Raw genomic sequence first — 14,630 nt, forward strand, 5'->3', positions numbered from 1 at the left:
CCTCGCTCCCTTCAGCCGCCCGGCGCCCACCTCAGGGGAGGCACCTTCGCTTCCCTCCCCGGTTCCCTGCCCGGCTCCCTCCGTCCCTGCCCCGGCCCTGCCCTTCCCTTCGCGCCGCTCCCCGGCCCCGGGGCGGCGGCGAGTCCCGGGGGCGCCGGCGGGGCCCTGACAGCCCGCTCCTCGCGCCGCGCCCACCCCGCGCCTCTAGGAAGCGCCGCAGCCAATCGCCGGGCGTCTGTGCGCTGACAGACAACGGCGCTGACCTATAGAATAGCCCCTCCTCGCAAGGAGCCCCGCCTCCTCGGGCTCTGTGACCAGTCAGAGCAGAGGGAGCGCTGGGGGCGGCAGATGAGGATCCGCGAGCCCCTCTTCCCTCACCGGCTCCCCCCTCCGCTGCGCGAGGTGATTGACAGGCGCGCCATCCAATGGGCCGCGGAGGGCCGGCGGCGGGGCCAATGGCGCGTGGGGGCGGGCCGCGGCGGGCGGCGGGGGCGGGGGAGCGGCGGGCCGGGGTGAGGCGCGGCGCTGCGCCGGCAGGAGGGCGATGGTGGCGGCGTGAGGCGCGCTGCGACCCGCGCTGTCTGCCCGGCCGGCGCGGAGAGCGGCGGCGGAGCGGTGCTCGCCATGAGGCTGCGGGAGGACCGGGACGGCCGCGGGGCGCTGCCGGCGGCGGGGCTGCCGCAGTAATGGGCAGCGGCGGCGCTGACTCTCGGCTGCCGTGTGGTGCCAGCGCGCCCGCCCGGCGGGACCGCCCGCGAGGAGCCGGCGGCAGGTGAGTGCCGCACGGGGAGCCGCCCGTCCCCTCCCGCCGCTGCCCTGGCTGCTCCCCGCCGCTGGCGTTTTAATTTTTAAACGGCTCCGGCTGCCGGCCAAGGGCGGGGGGCGCTGGCCCGGCGGGCTGGGCGCGGAGGTGACACGGGCTGCTGAGGCGGAGCGGGGCGCTCCTCGCCCCGGGGCTCCCGGGGGACTCCCCCCCGTCCCCGGGGCCGCTCTGCTTCAGGCAGCCTCCTCTCCGGCTTTGATGCCATCCTAGCCTGACTTCTCGCCAGCTGCGGCCAGCTTGTGCTTCCCTCCATTCCGAACGAAGAGGCTTTTCCCCCCCGCGCCCAGCGCTGATGCTGCTTTCCTTTCGAAGGAAGAGACCCACCTGGGTTTCTCCTCTCCCTTTTCCACCTCCCTGATGATCATTGCTCGGTGCAGGATGGAGAGACATTTCCATTTCAGTATGATGCGGCGAGGAGGATGGGGAATCCTGGGTAGCCAGCAGGGAAATGCCCCTCTTCTCTCGTCCTCCTCCTCACCCTGGCACAGGCATTCGGGCAGCAGCGCTCCCTTTTCTCTCTGTTCGGCTGATCCTTCTCTTCGGGCATAGAAATGAAAGCGGAAGGTGTGTGTTAGAGGAAACAACTGTTACACCTTTTGTCATCAAGACAAAGAACTTCATCTCCCCGTGTCCCTCCCCCTTGGGTGCATGTTGGCAGCACCTCAGCCACTTCGCGTTCCTTCCCGGAGATGCTTCCCAAGGATTCCGCGTGGCCCTGAGCTGCCCTTTTTTTGTGGTGATGGTGTTGTTGCCAGTTACGATGCTGCCGCTAATGGGATATGTTGATGTGTTTCCGAACAGTCTCGTGGTTCGAATTCCTGCGATTGCTGCAGTATTTTTATTTATTTATTTAGTTGGGGTGTGTGGATGACAAGAGGAAAGGGGGGATGTTCTTGTGGTCGATTGTAGTTTGAAAGGTACGAGGTCACGTGCAATTGCAGCACTTAGTGTGAAGTGTATTAACCAATGCTTTCTCTCCCTGCCTTATTTGTCTTCCAGTCCTGCAGTCTCCCCTTCATCTGCTGTGAGAAGAATGATGATTCCATGAGAGAACTTCCTTTCCATTGCCTGCCTACTGCTCCTGCATGCTGCTCCTGGCCGGTGATGAGCCGTTCTGCCAGGCTGGGATTTACCCTGAGGAGGGGAGAGGCAGAATATGAATTGTAGACATCCTCCCAAGCTCCTCACACACTCTTTTTACTGTGTCTGTATATAAATCTGCGAGCATCAAAGCACACACGCTCTTTGAAACCTTCGTCGGCGTTCGCTCAGTTGCTGCTGGGGGAGAGGACTGGGCTTTCTCACCACCATGGCTTCAGTTTGGAAAAGGCTGCAGCGTGTTGGGAAACATGCATCCAAGTTCCAGTTCGTGGCCTCTTACCAGGAGCTGATGGTGGAGTGCACCAAAAAATGGTAAGGAGCAGCTCTTGTTGCTGTAAAAAAAAAACACGATGGAGAAAGTTGCTGGTGCTGAAATAGGAAGGATGTTGCTCAGTGTGTGTTGTGTGGTAGGCGCACTGCTCTTGCATCCCCTTACCCTCTCTTGCCAGCCCACTGCAGGAGCAGCTGCTTGTCTCTCTCAGTGGGTGCTGCCTTTGCTGCATGGTTACCCTGGACCCGCTGGGTTTGTTCTGTACTGTTGATTTTCTGGGCTGGCTCTGTTTTTACCTTGCAGAGGAGGGCACGTTTGTTAGCTCACAGTTGTGACTTGGTGTGGGTTTGGTTGTTGGTTTTGGGTTTTTGCTGAGGCTTTTTTGTTTTTATTTTATTTTTTTTTTACTATTTCCCATGAGCTCTTTTCCAACTTGATGATGCTGAGGGTGATCTGCTGACACTTGTGTTGTTTGATGGAGGCATTGGAGACCAGTCCTGGTCATGGGACATACAGCTTGGATGCCCATTTTGATTTTTGACTTCCTTACCTGAGCAGGTCATGTTTCTCCTCCTTTTCCATTTTTCCATTCCATCTTTTAACAGGAAGGGGCAAGAGGCAGGTCCTTGGGAATTGCCTTGAGGTGTTTATTTGGTCAGACAGGACTTTTGGGCAGTGGTGGTCCAGTTGGATGGCTTTGGAGCTGATTAGACAGCAGCTAGTGGTGTGGGTCTGGCACATCATCTTTCCTTAAGCAAAATAAGCTTAAATAAATCTGCTAGGCAAGACTAGAAGCAGCTTTTAAATAGGCAGGGGAAGATGTCCATTATATAAATACTTAACTGCTGCTTTATATGTTTGGAATATTGATATTACTGACATAATTCCTCACGTTAGCATGTAGTGTCAGGGGATGAGGAAAATACTTTCCAGGCCTCGTGGGCTGAGATGTTCAAATTGCCTTGTAATAAACTGCAGCCTCCTTTCTAATATTTGGCCTTTCTTCTTGTTGGCAAGTTTGGCACTTGCATTGGCTGCTTTCACTGGTTATGAGTAATTGCCTCTGCATATTTCAGTTCTGTCTCTTGGAGTAGGAAATCTCTGTCAAAAATGCTGGAACGCTGCTCTGTCTTAAAGGAGCGGGTTAAAGGTTTTGGATTTTTTTTTTAGCAAGTTGTCTTCATGCCTAGAATGTTTAAGAAACAGAATTGTTCTGGAAGATGAACTTGCTTTCAGAGAGTAAAGCACAAATGGAAACATTTGTAGAGGTTGAAAGAGGATGTCCTGATGATCTCATGGGATCTGCTGTCCCAAAGAGGCCCAGGAGTTTTCCACCGTCATTTTAATTGATCAGGTTTATTTCAGCAGTTGGCTTTATGGCTTCTTATATGTTCTGTTTGCATGAACGAGGCTGGTTTAGGTTTCATTTTCATTTTGAGTCACTCATTGCTGGGAATTTGCAGAATGCTTCAGCACTAAAGTATAAATCCTGCAGGGGAATGTTTGCATTGGAATTGCAGCTGAGCTTTCCTCGATTTAAGAAAAAGCCATGCACAAAAGTTCTCTTGTGAAATATCTTATTATTTTAGAAACAGGCAGCTTGTTGGTTTATCAGGACTGAGAGTGCCCACCTAACAAAATGTCTGTATATAAAGTAGTGAGAGAACCATTCAAAACCTCAGATATGCAACTCATTTTTTGCAAAAAGCTCGTCCTTCTGAACCCTCATTTTCCATTCTTGTGTTTAAATATAGACAAGATCAGTGCTTGTGTTGGTCCTTACAAAGGAACAGTGTGGTGGTGAAATGTGGATGAATTCTAGGAAAAATCACAATAGGGGAAAAACACAACTCACAAAGTCCTTTGACTGTAAGCTTTTTCATTCTGCTTCCTGTTATTTCGAGAACCTTAACCAAAAAAAATGTACTTTGGGGCATGCAACCTAAAATATTACACTGCTGCTGTAAATCCGACTCCCTAAGTCAAGGGTTAAATATTTACGTACTTTGAGAGCCTTCAACTCAGTGTTTCAGTAACTTTGGAGAAGATACAGTTCCTGTGCATGCCAGCAGGATCACTGCCTCGTCTGTTGCTGAGTCTTGCCTCTTGAGCTTGGCCCATGTGAGAACAAAACACCAGAAATGAACTCCATATGCTGCTCTTGCTGAGAGCACTCAATGTATATTAAGTGTCGGTGGCTGTAGCCTGCAGTTTGTTTGATTGAAATGCAGTAAGCAGTGAGTTATTTTAATGGACTGGCATTTTAACAACGCAGTGTTTCTGGAGGAAAAGAATGCTCCATTCATATTTTAAAGTAAATGACAACACAGCCATAAACACACTGGAACTGAGAAGTGTCTGTGAGCGAGGAGGGTTGGGCATGACCAAAGCAGGCTGTGTGGCTCTTTGTGAGCTGCTGTCTTCGGTTGGCTTTGCATTTGTCTGACTCTTCAGAAAAGAAGATTCCAACAAATTCTTGTGCGTTAGGATGTTTCTGTGCTGGTTGCGGATGGTTTGCAAGGTTGGGTGAATTTCTGGATGGCCTTAATGCTCTTCGTTTCCCCTGGACCTGGGTGGATTGGAGTTTTTGTTTGCTTTTGGTTTTGCCTTTTAAACTTAGTCTTCAAAATAGCTCCTGCTCTTTTTTTTTTTTTTTCCTCTCACATTCTCCTGGCACTGCGAGAAGTTGCCACTGCTGTGGTGTTGCTGCTTCACTTTTTTAAAGGATTATCTCTAGGTGCAGCAGAATTTGGCCAGGTTGGGCTGAAACCTTTCCTTGCTTTTTCTCCCGGCTATAATTGCTGATTCTTTGTCCCTGCCAGTGGTTACAGACAGCCACTCTCAAATGATTGCTTTTCATTGCTGGTGTGTTTGGGGGAGATGGGTGGTGATGGAGTGTCCAGTGTTGTCACTGTTCCTTATTTTTCAGATAATTAACAGGACTGAGTCACTTCTGTGGCATTTTGGCAGCTCCCACTGACCCAGACCTAATTATTGTGGCTGCTCAGTACCTTTGAAGCATTGAACACTTGGTTTATTTAGAACCTTTCATTAGAAATAAATAAACAGATGTAGTCTTGGTCTTTAATATGGATTAGTGACTCCTGCTACTGCCAAAACATAGTACTTTGCAGTAATCATGTGTGTAGTTGATATTTTTTTTTTGAGAGGTGCCTGCTTGAAAGTGCTGGAGTGTATCATCCTCTGTTTCCCCTTGCACTAAGCTGGGGCAGCTCAGGATTTTCCACACAGCCTCACCAGTGACCTGACAGGACCACGTGGGACAGGGGGGAGTTAATTCAGTGCTCATCCTCACTGAATAGAGACAGAAATCAGCCTCATTGATTTTCCTGCAGTGCTGTATTTCCTCTCTGTGCTCTCAGGACAGAGGGGTGTGATCCCTGGCAGGTGGAATGCTGCGCCTTGTGCAGGGGACCCACTCCAGTTGCCTGGGCATTGGTGCCAGGCCCTGTTTGGGATGTCTCTGGGTTTGCTGGCAGCCTGAAGCAGCCCAGGTCTCCTGTTGGTCCTGGTCAGGCTGCCAGCCTGGCCTGTGTCCCTCTCTTGTGCAGGTCTCTGTTTGGAGTGGAGGCTTGTCTGAGATCCAGGCTCAGCAGAGGAGGAAAATTCTCCTTTGGCCCAGAGATCACTTCAAGTACTTGGACCTTTAGAGCAGTTTTATAGAGCTGCTGGAGCTAAACACTTGAGCTCTTTAGGGTGGCTTTTTTTGTTTCCTCATTGTTGTGTGCTGTCTCACGAGTCAAGGACTCAGCAGAGGCTTCAGATGTGATATTGACTGGCTTCCACAGAGAATGGCTGAACTTAGAGAGTTGGGGTTGTTCCTGACTTGTCATTGTTCTCTGGATGCTTTTATGGGCTAGAAAGCCGCTCACCTGAACACAGGTGCTGGAAAAGAGTAAACACAGAGGGGTTTATACAGGATTTGTGTTCAGGAGTTGCTTCAGAGAGAAAGAAACACGTTATTTTTGTCCAATGTTTGTGATGTCTGCCATCTCTTACATGAGCTGCTTTGCTTTTAAATCCTGCTCACAAATACAGGGAGCCACGATGTTCAAAAGGGTTAAACTTTTCACGTGTTCAGAAGCTTTAGCTGAAGACAGGCTTCAAATCCATGAGGCAACTTGCCTGTTTTTATATCGATTAGGTATGGTCTGGAGTAGGTTCTCTCTTTTCAAAAACCCATATTTCTCTTTAGGAAATGAAGCAAGACCTAATCTTTTTTTCTCTCTCTCTCTTTTTTTTTTTTTTTTTTTTTTTTTCCAAAAGGCTTTAGCCATCTGTTTTTCTCTTCCATTGTAGTTTCATAACTGGATGCTGCAGGAATCTTAAGATTTGGCATGCATTGTGCATGGGAGAGAAATGAGCTTTGTGAGATTGCAGGGTACACACTGACGTGCTTGCCTTCTGCTTCTGCTTTCCAGCAAACCCAGCAGTGCCCAGGGCCACCACAACAACTGGGTTTAACTGGTGGAATCCTGCCTGGTGTCAGGCTGTCACGTTGCTCTATTAATTTCCTTGCTTTGCACGGTTGTTAGAGGGGATTTCATGAGTACCTCGGTGCATTTGGCTGGAAAGGATGATCATACTGAATCTCTTTGAATTAGTTGGTGCTGCTGTGTCCTGGGCTTGCTCTGCCGAGTTTTGGATCACATTGGGGTGATACAGGTGTACTGTAGCTTATATAACTTGTGCACCATGCCATTTCTGCTGTGTTTTATCTTCTCCTCTTCTCAAGGAAATTGTGCTCTGTCCTTACACCTCTTATTAGTGATTCCACTCGAAATAATCTCCATTTACAAATAGACTTCAGCATTTTCTTTGCCATTCATCTCTGGTTTTGACTGAGGATTTTTTTTGAGGGCTTGAATTGTGTGTCAAACATCCTCTTTCCAAATAATCACCACCAGCTGCCTTACAGCTGTCTCCCCCCTTTCTTCCTGCAGTCAATTAAAACACATTTACTGTCCACACACAAAAGCAATTCTCCTCTGTCATTTTGCATCTCTCTCCTTTGTATCAAAAAGAAAATCCTTCACTGCAGAAACCTCGATTTGCTGCTGTGGACTCTGCCTGGCTTCTGCCAGGCGGTTATCTACCAATCCCAACCCTTCCCTGCCTTGCCAAACTCCCCTCCCAGCCCTTTTTTACAGCTTCAGGTCTGTTCCATGGACCAGGAGTTAGGGATTTCTCATCAGAGTTGCTGGCTGCATAAAGGAATTTCAGTAGGAAAGGTGCAAGGGTGTTTGTGAAGTTTTTGTTGCTTTCCTTAGGTTGTCAGTGCTGCACGTTTATTTCTGTTTGCAGCAATGTTTTAAGAGTGCTTGTGACTCTGTGTCCAGTTCCTAAAAGAATGCACTGAGAGATGCAGGCACGAGGTTTAGTACCTGTAGGGTAGAAATGCTTGGCATAAATACTTGTTCTGAATTCTGTCTCTCAAAGACACATTTCTTTTCAACAATTCCTCGTCTCCTGTCCTAGCAGTAACAAAACCAATTAGCAAAAGCAGAAAATGTTCGATTAAATTTCATTTTAATGGTCAGTTCGAGTGGTGAAGATATCTCCCCGAATGAATAAAATACACTTACTTAACTTCTAGCATAGCTTTACTTTTCGAGAGAGAAACTGTGTGTGCACATAACTTCTTCCCAGAGCTTACGGAGCAAATCAAACCTCGCTCTGTCCCTGCAGGCACTGTGGTGCACACAGTGCAGTAAAGAACCTTGGGCTGTTCATTTGAACCCAGTGGACTTGAACTGCAGTAAAAATTTATATATATATATATATATATATATTTTAAGGGTTGGATCCTGGTGAATATTCTTTCAAGCTCTTTGTGCTATGAGGTGAAATAAAATGAAATCTTATGGCATTGTGTAGGCCTCGTATGAGCTGAGGCTGCCATCTCTCAGGCTGTGTAGTGCCAGTCTGTTGCTTCAATTAGTTTTTAATTGGTTGGAGAGAGCTGAAGTCCCTTTCACAGTCGAGTGTGAATGAGGAGAGGAGGAGGAGGAGGAGGCTGGTAATGTTGACTAAATCTGAGGAAACTCTTCTTATAAAACAAACCCTTCAGCTAGGGTAGCACACGCATTCTGCTTGGGTGGCTTTCTCAGAATCTGGGGGCGGGTGTGTGTGTGTGTGTTTATTTACTTCCAAAAGCTTTCCCGGCTTGCTCTGAGGACAGTGTGTGAAGTGTGTGTTTGTTTCCCTTGCCCCTTTCCCTCCTTGGGGTAGAAGCTGGCCCTGGCAGGCTGTTTTCTACCTCGTGGGGACACTCCTGGAGCTGCCCTGCGCACAAAGTCTGTCTTGTGTGTCCTGGAGTGGACTCTGAGACGCAGGAACTGCGCGGATGAACTTTTGTTCCTTATTTTAACATACGCTCGGAGCAGGAGGGGAAATAAAGCTGTCCTTGTTTTCCTCCCCTTGTCTTTATTTGAAAAATGTCTTTCTGCAGTTTCTCTAAGTGCACCAGAGCCTCTCCTGGGGAAGCTGTGTGTTTTGGCAGTGGAGCCAGAGGGTAGCTGTGGCTTTTGGCACCTGGAGAGGCATTGCAGGGATTTGGGAGCTGTGGGTTAGGAACGAGCTAAAATTAGCAGAACCATAACTAACATTGCTATTGTCTCTGACTCATGAGGTTCTCTGGATTCAGGAGTGGAGCTGGATGTCACTGTCCCTGTTCTGCCCTGGAGCAGGGGCAGGGTGACACTGAGTCTGCCAGGTGTGTTGGGATTAAGTGGCATCAAACTTCAGCTCCCATTTGTGAGGTGAGCGTGAGGAGCTGAGGAGCAGGCACACCTCCCTTATGCTGCCCTGATGCAATGGGGAGGAAAATCTGCCAGAGCACCGAGATGAGACACAGCTGCAGGCAAGAGCATCTTCGAGTGCTCCAGCTAAATCACCCAGCTCCTGAGTCAGTGCCCTGTGCTGTCACTGTAGGCCTTCAGAGCGCACAAGCTTTTGAGATGAATCAGAAGTGCATGCCCTTCTGAACCGCGGTTTCTAGCTGCCTGCAAACCTGTAAAGATGAGCAGGGCAGAAGTAATTCTCATTTGCCTGTTGAGGCTCTCTTTGTAGTGGAGAGTCTTTACTGGGGCTTCTTTCTGTTTCTGATTTATTATTATTTAAGGGGACTTTCTTGAGGATTACTCCGAAGCTCTGGGCAGGCTGTGCAGCTGTTTCCACTGTCTGCAGCCGCTGAGCTGCAGTTTCTGTGGCCGTGCGTATTTATTTTAGCACAAACTGAGTTTGGGGTTTGTGTGCACGCTCCTGCAGCCGTTCTGTGGGCTTTGTTTTGGGTGAGCTGCTGGATCAGCTCAACAAGCAGCTCTGACCTTTCGTTTCTGATGGATCCGTTTGGAAAAACGACTTCGGTGCTGACCAAACATCACAAGGGCAAAATGGTCTAGTTCCAGGAACGACTGAATGACAGCAATCCCGGGTATTTCAAGACTCTCTCCTACCACATCAGTTTTGGCTCCTGCTGATTTCCTGTGTGCCACCTCCACAAGCACCTGTAATGAGCACTCACCCTTCGTGTTCAGCGGCTGCTGTTCTCACCCAAGAAGTGCTTTTTGCTGTAGGACGGGTCAGAGCTGTCTGGGGCTGCCCTGGTGGGAGATGTGGCTTCTGATGGGCGTGCAGCTTCGCTGAGAGCTTGCATTCATCTGCTCCTGTTGGGACAAGCCCCATCACCTTTCCCCTAGGCCAGGCAGACAAAAGGCATTCCCTCAGCCAGCCCTTCCATTAGGTGTGTTGCTGTCAGTACCAAAAGCTGTATTGAATGGAGTAACTGGAGAATCTGCATCACTGAGTGCAGTTGGCAGCACGTTGTACTCTGCCACTCACCCAGAGTGAAAAAGTGTGGGTTTCTTTGACTTTCAGTGCCTGCTCGTTGAGTAAACTCTGAATCCCTTTATGTCGGGACACAGGAAGAGATTGAAAAGAACCAAAAAAAAAGAGCTGTCAAAAACTTCTCTTTTCCAGCAGAGATCTAACTGGGATCTGTAAATTTCCAAACCAACCTGTTGCTGATTTATCTTTGGTTTATTAGCAGAGGATTAAACCTTGACAACACACCCGACACGGTTATAGCTCTGGAGTTACAGCTCTGGCCGTGCTCACAGGTGGGCAAATCTATTTGGCTGAACGTATCTTTTATCAGTTGTGTCTCTTGGAAAACTGATTTAGTGGTTTGTCATTTCCTGTAGGTTAACTTGAGCAATAGCTGTACAAAGCTGTGAAAAAATTCAAGAGAACAAGGTTTTTAAACTTCTTTCTCCCTTCAAGAGCAGATCTTACCTGGATTGAGTGCTTGGAGTAAGTGTCTCTTGAGTGAGTGAATTCCCCTTGCATTCCTTCATCTTTGACATGTGAGAAAATTTTAAGAATGAGAAAGGCCTGACCCATTTTTTTTACCACTTCCTCTCATACCACAAAAATTGGAAGAATTTATAACAGCATTACTTGGTTTTGAGGCGTATTTAAGGACGGCTTTTGTTTACTGTTAACACTTTTTGAAAGATATTTTTTAAAAATGCAGTGGTGTTTTCACACCCTTTCCCCTCCCCTTTTTGGGATTTGTGCACGTGGAAAAGGGAATCATGGGTTGTAAGCTCTGCTTTTATTTTTTTTGTTTGTTGGTGGGGTTTTTTTGTCTTCACTGCTAAGATGGTTGAATTTCTTCTCTGTAGATGGCAAGTTTTCTGCTGTGTTGTTGGTTTTGAACCTTGGGCTTCTCCCTTATTTTTAGCGTTGCTTCACAGAGGGGAAAAGGTTTTTTTTTGTGATGTTAAAACACGCCTGAGTTTTCAGTCTGGCCAGCAAATTCAGCGTTGCATCGGAAAGTTTCAGCAGGCAATTTCAACTTAGCTTTGCAGGGGTGGAAACCTCCAGCAATTATTTCTGTGCCTCTGGACAGGAGAGAGGAGCCTTGGTCAGACCCTGTGGCAGGTAAAAATCCAGCAGCTTCACCTTTTATTAGACAGTGGAGGATCTGCAAGGGCAAAAGCTGTGCCCAGCTTCTTTCCCTGTGCCTGCAAGCAGGGTTGGTGGCAGTTTGTGCTTCCATGTGGCCATTTGTGCAGTGTATTTTTGGAGCAGGGAGCTGCTAGATACATTTCTGTGTTTCTCTGCTCCCCATCTGTTCCTGGAGCCACCTCCTGCTCTGGCTGCCTCGCGAGAAGCTGCATTGCAAGGGAAAGATGGCAGTGAAAGCAGGCGTTACCTGCTGTCCTGCTTTAGGGCAGATTTGGGAGGAAACCTCTGAATGGCGTCCCTCTAGGAAGCAAACCCAAATTGGTCCAGGAAAAAAAAAAATCTCCTCAGAGAAAAGTGGAAAAAAGTATTTATTCAACAAAGTGCTTACAAGCATAAAAAATGATAATATGAAACAGTAAAACCTCTCATTGTTCCAAAGTGAGATGGCGAACTCAGAATGTCTTTGCCATGGGTTGTAGCTCAGCTCTCCCTGTCTCTTATCAGTCCCTCCTGTGCTGGAAAATGCTGTCCTGGGCTCCAGAGGGCTGCAGGTGTGAGATCCAGGTGTCTCTCTGGGTTTTTCAGTCCAGGACAGGTTTAAACAGTCCCAAGAAAGAGAAAAAACAGTCCAGGGAACTTCTCTGCCTCAGCTAGTTAAACTGACTAAAAGCACAGGAGACCTCTGTCCTGCTGTCTGTCCGTGCCACAGAGAACACAGTCCAGGAGAAGAATACAGGGGAGTAAGAGAAGTTTCTTCCCCTCTTAGCTCTCAGAACCAGTCTGAAAGGTGCAGGATTTAATATACAGCATAACCAGAACAGGCAATTGGGGATACAAACATCACAGCGTCACCCCAGGACGCACATACATGGAAGTCAGGGGTGGAACCAGGGTGACATGAGCTTACATCGACTTAATGAACCCATGGAGCAACAGAAGGTCACAGATATTGCCGTGTTGCTGCAAGGATCCACAGGGGAGAAGCTTTTCTCACCATCTAATGCTCTGGTGACAAGCTCTCCTGGGGTGTCACAACTTCAGCATTGCTGCTGGTGGCTGATGTTGTAGTGGCAGGTGACAGTGCAGTCCCTTGTCTCCTCTCCTGGTGCCCTGCTGGAAAGAGGAATATGGACATTTTTGCCCATAGATTCAGTCTTCTCGTCTGGAGTGGACCCTGACAAAGCATGGACAGTACACAAAGCCCGCTTCCTCCCGGGGAATAAAAATGCTGACTTCAGTAAATGAACTTATTTCAGCCAAATTTGTTCTTAGGGAACTATATCATGTGCTTTAGGGGGAAGAGCAACACTACTGCTTTTAGCAACAGCTGTTAAAAGGAGGGTGCTTAACTTGACCTGCAGTTAATGGTAAAGTCAACAAATTGAAATTTAAAAAAAAAAGGAAGTGTTCCTGAGCTAAAGGAAGACTGCAATTAATCCGGATTTGGTTGTGTTCACCTCATTGTGAGAATTGTCAGTACCTCTCATGGTTGGGTTTTATTGATGGGATGTAACTCCTTACACTGAACATCCCTTCCAGCAAAGAAGTTGAGGTGGGGAGATGTTTCTAGAGGCTGGGAACATGTGACAAAGAAGCATCACCTGTGCATAATAAGTACAAATACACAGTTCAAGACGTGGAGTGTATGTATAAAATCATTGTCTGTGATGGAACCATTTTTAGGGGATGGAAAGCCTGGATGCTGATGGTGAATAGGAACAGGACTGGCTGTTGATGGTGAGGGACAAACTTTGTCCACCCTTGGTTACCCTGGGAGATTCCAGGTGTGTGCACATGGGCTGAGCAGGGCCAGAAATCTCCCTTTCCTTACAACCTCAAGCCTTCTTGCTGGTAAATTAAGTAACTTTGCCACAGTGAAGCTTTTTATGTTACTGAAGTACTCAAAATCGTAGCAGGCCCCCGGGCCTTTGTTCTCCCATTGAGTACAATCCCCATAATCAGCTGTAATCAGATTTTTGTGTTTTATTCAGCCAAATGACCCAGGCCGTGGAAAATTCTTACACCCTTTTGAAAATGGGAACTCACAGTATCACCCTGAACTTTCAGACTTGATTTTGCTGAGGAAGCAACGCGCACATGTGTGTGTGTGCTTGGACCTTGTCTGCAGGCAGCAGCTCCGGTGTTTTACTGTGCCTGAGCAATCACACATGTCGCACAAAATCCCTTTGGCTTTGCCGAACAGATGTGAGTGCCTCACTTTCATAATTCGTGGTAATCGCTGTTCTTTCAGAAACTGTTTTAAAAGAGAGGTTCCGTCTTCTCTGGGTGACTGCTGATTAGGATTTCACCTCTTTTTGAGTGTGATAGTAGCAGTCATACAGTGAACGAAGAAAACTAAATTTAAAGGGAATTCTTTTCTGTGCTGACTGAAAACAGCTTCATTTAAATGTTTCTACCTTTAGGGCACAGGTAGAGAAAGTCTGGCTATTGATATGATATTAAAAAAAACCCTGAGTATTCTTTTTATAACATTTTCTGAGACCTACAGCTTTGCAAATAGAACTGCAGTAAGTGCCTTCCTTTGCTCAGAGCAGACTTGATAAATTTTGTGCATTTTTTTTTTCTATTTAGATATTTTTTTTACTTGGAGGGTGGAATGAAGTCTTTGCTTTTCCTTCTCCTGGAGCGTGGTCTAATGGTAGAAACAAAAGTCAGAAAATCCTGGTTCCTGCACTAGGCTTCCTCTCAACTTCCCTTGTAACTGTGCAGAAAAGGCATCTTTTGTATCCCTCCCTAATTTGTGTGCACAAATCATCTTTCGGCAACTTTCCTGCATTTTACAGCCGCTGTTCCTTACGAGCAGGATTTATATCTCCTGCTAAAGGCCAGATGGTAGCAGCTCTCTGCTCAGTGGTGATGGTGTAAAACTACAAAGTGACACTTTGCTGTGTGGAAATAAAGTGCTAACGATTTCCCTGCACAAAAAAAATTCTTCAGCCACACAGCTCCGTTACTGATCCAGCCTTACCAGCCTGCTGTGTGACAGAGAAAAATCATCCCTGTTTTATGTTTCTGAAACTGAGATACAGAGAAATCGTGCAGAAGGTGCAAGAAACACTCTCTGTACTGACAGGAATTGTATGGGTGCAGATTTATGGTAGCAAGGTGCTACATAACCGAAGAAAAAACCTGCAAGTTATGCTTTGCAAACTTAAAATTTTGAGTGGCCCCTCCCTTTCTCCTTTTTTTCAATATGAATCATGTTAATAATGAGCTTAGTTACTCAAAATAATGAGTTTGGTCAGAGTGGGAACTGTTGTAGATTGCAGTATTGAGGTAGAGCAGGACCAGTGAAGCAGAGTCCGTGAGAAAAATGGGACAGATAACTCTGGAGGGGAGGTGACCAGTGATCATTGATCTACGGTTACTGGTTTTTGGAAGGTTTTTGTTGTGGGGAAGATTTTTGTTTGTTTTCTCTTT

At 47.4% G+C, this 14,630-nt stretch overlaps 1 protein-coding gene across 11 annotated transcripts in view; it reads left to right on the plus strand.

Moving 5' to 3' along the window:
• Positions 1-515: 515 nt before the first annotated feature.
• EHBP1 (EH domain binding protein 1) overlaps positions 516-14,630 on the plus strand; it is a 212,605-nt gene continuing 198,490 nt past the window's right edge. For 6 of the 11 annotated variants that reach the window (XM_066177713.1, XM_066177704.1, XM_066177708.1 and 3 more), the window contains exons 1-2: positions 516-772; positions 1,823-2,236. In XM_066177713.1, the coding sequence (XP_066033810.1) occupies positions 2,133-2,236 (104 nt within the window). In that variant the 5' untranslated portion in view covers positions 516-772; positions 1,823-2,132. The remainder of the gene's footprint in view (positions 773-1,822; positions 2,237-14,630) is intronic. The other 5 variants (XM_066177702.1, XM_066177703.1, XM_066177705.1 and 2 more) reach the window with 1 other exon arrangement.

Source organism: Chamaea fasciata, unplaced genomic scaffold (assembly GCF_029207755.1).
Source record: "Chamaea fasciata isolate MVZ Bird 193981 ecotype frontalis unplaced genomic scaffold, bChaFas1.0.hap1 SCAF_3, whole genome shotgun sequence".
In the NCBI taxonomy this organism is placed as follows: Eukaryota; Metazoa; Chordata; class Aves; order Passeriformes; family Sylviidae; genus Chamaea; species Chamaea fasciata.